Source organism: Cotesia glomerata, linkage group LG1 (genome assembly GCF_020080835.1).
Source record: "Cotesia glomerata isolate CgM1 linkage group LG1, MPM_Cglom_v2.3, whole genome shotgun sequence".
Lineage (NCBI taxonomy): Eukaryota > Metazoa > Arthropoda > Insecta > Hymenoptera > Braconidae > Cotesia > Cotesia glomerata.
In genome coordinates, this window is record NC_058158.1 from 5939015 (window position 1) to 5942290 (window position 3276).

The 3276-nt window shown below is 27.0% G+C and overlaps 1 protein-coding gene across 2 annotated transcripts; it reads right to left on the minus strand.

Annotated features, from left to right (window-relative positions):
* Positions 1 to 76: 76 nt before the first annotated feature.
* Positions 77 to 2438, minus strand: LOC123275033 (odorant receptor 22c-like). 2 transcript variants are annotated; one of them, XM_044742915.1, is made up of 8 exons: positions 2031 to 2438; positions 1636 to 1832; positions 1250 to 1472; positions 1079 to 1182; positions 692 to 791; positions 512 to 622; positions 275 to 430; positions 77 to 188 (listed from the first exon to the last, which is right to left on the minus strand). In XM_044742915.1, the coding sequence occupies exons 1-8, from the start codon at positions 2322 to 2324 to the stop codon at positions 138 to 140; spliced, it is 1236 nt and encodes a 411-aa protein (XP_044598850.1). In that variant the 5' UTR covers positions 2325 to 2438; the 3' UTR covers positions 77 to 137. The 2 variants fall into 2 exon arrangements, with proteins under 2 accessions (XP_044598850.1, XP_044598852.1); XM_044742917.1 differs by lacking the exon at positions 2031 to 2438 and having other exon boundaries at positions 1250 to 1500; positions 1636 to 1707.
* Between the last annotated feature and the right edge of the window lie 838 nt (positions 2439 to 3276).

The following is a 3276-nucleotide window of genomic DNA, read 5'->3' on the forward strand; positions in this document are numbered from 1 at the left end:
ATTTTTATCAGTTGATTTTTTTTTTTTAATAATTATAAAAAAGTTGAGCTCAAAATATTTTCAGTAATGAAAAATTAAAAAATTAAACACATGTATTAAATACTAAAAATTTTTATTTTAATTAAAGCTTAGAAAAGTTAAGTAAAATTCCTCAGTAGTGTGAAGTAACTCATCGTAGTCTGAAAAATCTTTTTTAAAAAATAGTTAATAAAAATGGATCCGATTGTTAAAAAAATTTTTTTAAGCTATTGTTAAATTTAGTATTGTTTCATACCGTCGTCATTTGTCCGCGATTAAGTGTTACAATATTGTACGCTGTAAATTTATATTGCTTACTTGCTTGCATCAATATTATTACCAACATTTTTTTTAATTTAATAGTACTATCGACCCATTCAGAATCGTAAAGGGATATTGGAATACTGTCAATCTTTGAACAAATAAATGAATTATAAATATTCTGTTTTATTGATAATTATACGAAATAAAGACAATTATAAATTATAAATACCGTCTCTGTAACCGTATGTGAAAAATCACAGTAAATAAAAATCTGTGTTGCAAGCACAGCCGCATGTATTAAACTCTTCATTAAAAGTGTCCACTCTCCTTCTGATATTTCCTGGACAATAATTGCATTTATTACTTAATGAAAATTCAATTATATCTTTATTCAAGACATATATCTCACTTTATCAACAATAATGACACATAAACATAAATTTATTCCATTGAATACTATTGTAGCAAGAAAAACAGGGCTGTATGTAAATTCAATTTTCTGAGCCAATCTGTCAATAAATAAAATAATTTAGGACTAAGGTAAAACACCCAGTTAATGACACTTGCAATTTTATTCTAATTAAAAAAATAAAATGTTCTCAAAAAACCAATTATCTTAAACTTTATAACTCAAAAATGATGTTTATTAATTCATTAGAGTTGATTTTTTTTTTTTAATTAAAATAAAATTGCAAGTGTCGATAACTGGGTCTTTTACCTTAAATGCGATCATGGCTTACAGCTACACGGTTATTAAAATAAAACAATCAGTTTCAAAAATACTTATTCAACTTACGATAATAGATCACGATGTTTATGGACCAATTCGATCAAGTGTTGAATATTATCAGATTCATCAGCAAAGTATGGTCGCATATTGCTAAACTCATCCGCCATCACCTATTCATTAAAAATAAAAAAATGATCTATTAATGAAGTGATAATCATTGTTTTTAATTTTTAATACCATAAAATTGATAGCTAGATACGTCGTTAGCTGAATATACAGAGCATCACATATCAGATATGAAGCGGCGAAATGATTGGTCAAGTTTTCATACACTAACAATGGAATGTACCGACTGATCGTTTGATGGACAAACGGGTACTCTATTGGCCAGGCAGTAATTGAACAATCAATCGTATTATTTAATCCTAGCGTTGTTCCAACGTAAGTAGTTAACATAATGCTGCGGTTATGATCAAGAAAATTATTTACTGCAATATAAATGTACTCTAAATATTTTCTTAATTTTACTCCTAATTTTGCATATTTTTTAAGAAATAAAAAGAATGTTAATTGATTTTCTATTGTGCTTTTCAAAATATATAAATAAAAAAAAATGATCTTACATAACTGGCCGTAATGCATACGAAAAACCAAGAAACAGTGCCGTCACTATATAACTATAGCGTATTTTCCTCGAAATATTCAATAATGGATCGATTTTATACATTAGATCGACTTTTGTTTGCGTACCAATCCACAGGATGCTGAATTGTTGCAAAACTCTGAATATATCAACTCTATTCGCCCACAAAGTGTAGCCCTATGAGAAAAAAAATTTTAGACACGTTAATTGCTGTCGTTGGTTATAAATATCTTTACACTAAAAAATTTTTTTCATTTTTTTTTTATAAAAAGATTTATAAAAATTTTTTCATATCAACAATTGCATTATTTATTTTTATTTAAATTGAAAACTTTTGAAAAATTATAAATTTTCAAAACTATTATTACAACATACCTTTACACTAACTGTAAACATAGTGAGTATGATTGGAACAAACTCAGCAACAAATTTTATGTCACATTCGACAACAAACAATGTATAGATTGAAAAACAGATGAGTGAACTAAGCAATGAAATTCCAAAAACGAACATCGAATTTTCTATTGAATTTTGTTTGTAATAGCCACCGCTAAATACCCCGTGTAATGATTTTCCAATAAATCGAAAAACAGTCCACTCCAAACTCCATAATTCTGAAAACGGCGTTTCATTACTACTATCGGTGGTAACTTCATCTTTTTTCATCATACTTAATAAGGTTTGACTGCCGATCGTAATAAAACATGGGGAAATAACCGGACAATAGCATCAAAGTTTGCATTTTGGTTTCCGTGGAAACAAATTACTTAAGATTAAACTTAATTCCGAGATTGACTTTGCATTTTTAATCATATTATTATAATAATAAGAAAATTACCCTTGTTAGAGAGCATAACGATAGGAATATATTTTCCGCTATAGAAAAAGCATTAATTTTGAATAAGTATTGTCGTTGCGACGACTAGAGCTTGTCGCTACTGGGGTTGTAGTGGGTAGTAGACAACAGTAGAAAGTCAACTGCCGAAGCAAAAACATCGATAGCTTTTACACGGTGGTTTAAAATAATATTTACTACGATACATACTGAGTATTATAACTTCTCAATAGCATCAATTTGTTTTTCACCCAATCGGCGATAATACTTGAAGAAATTCAATTAAAAACTAAAACTAACTGAAGTTTTAAAGTTTACGAAGAAAATTGTATTCTGATACATTTCGCCTAAAGGGATTAATGAGATAAGTCTTTCCTTAACGTCATATACTTACGCTATTTTTTTAGCATTGTCTTTTCATTATTTTTATGGTGTTGATTAAAGTGATATAAATAATATAATTTATACACAGAAGAAAAAATTAACTTGAATCAAATAAATAATTTTGAAGAACTTTATCTTCTTGATTTGAGTAGAAAAAATTCTTGAACTAAAAAATAATTCTTGGCTTAAGTAAATTTTACTTGATTTAAGACAATGAAACTCATCAAAATTATTTTATTAATTCAAAAATTTTTCTCTTGATTAAAGTTAATTTTTTTTTTTTTCAGTGTACAAATTTAGGATCTAGTTTTTTGGTATTAATTGAATTTAAAGATAAACTAATGAGATTTTTCCAAAGAAGTAAATACAAGACTAATTATAAAATATATTAAGTCGTCAATC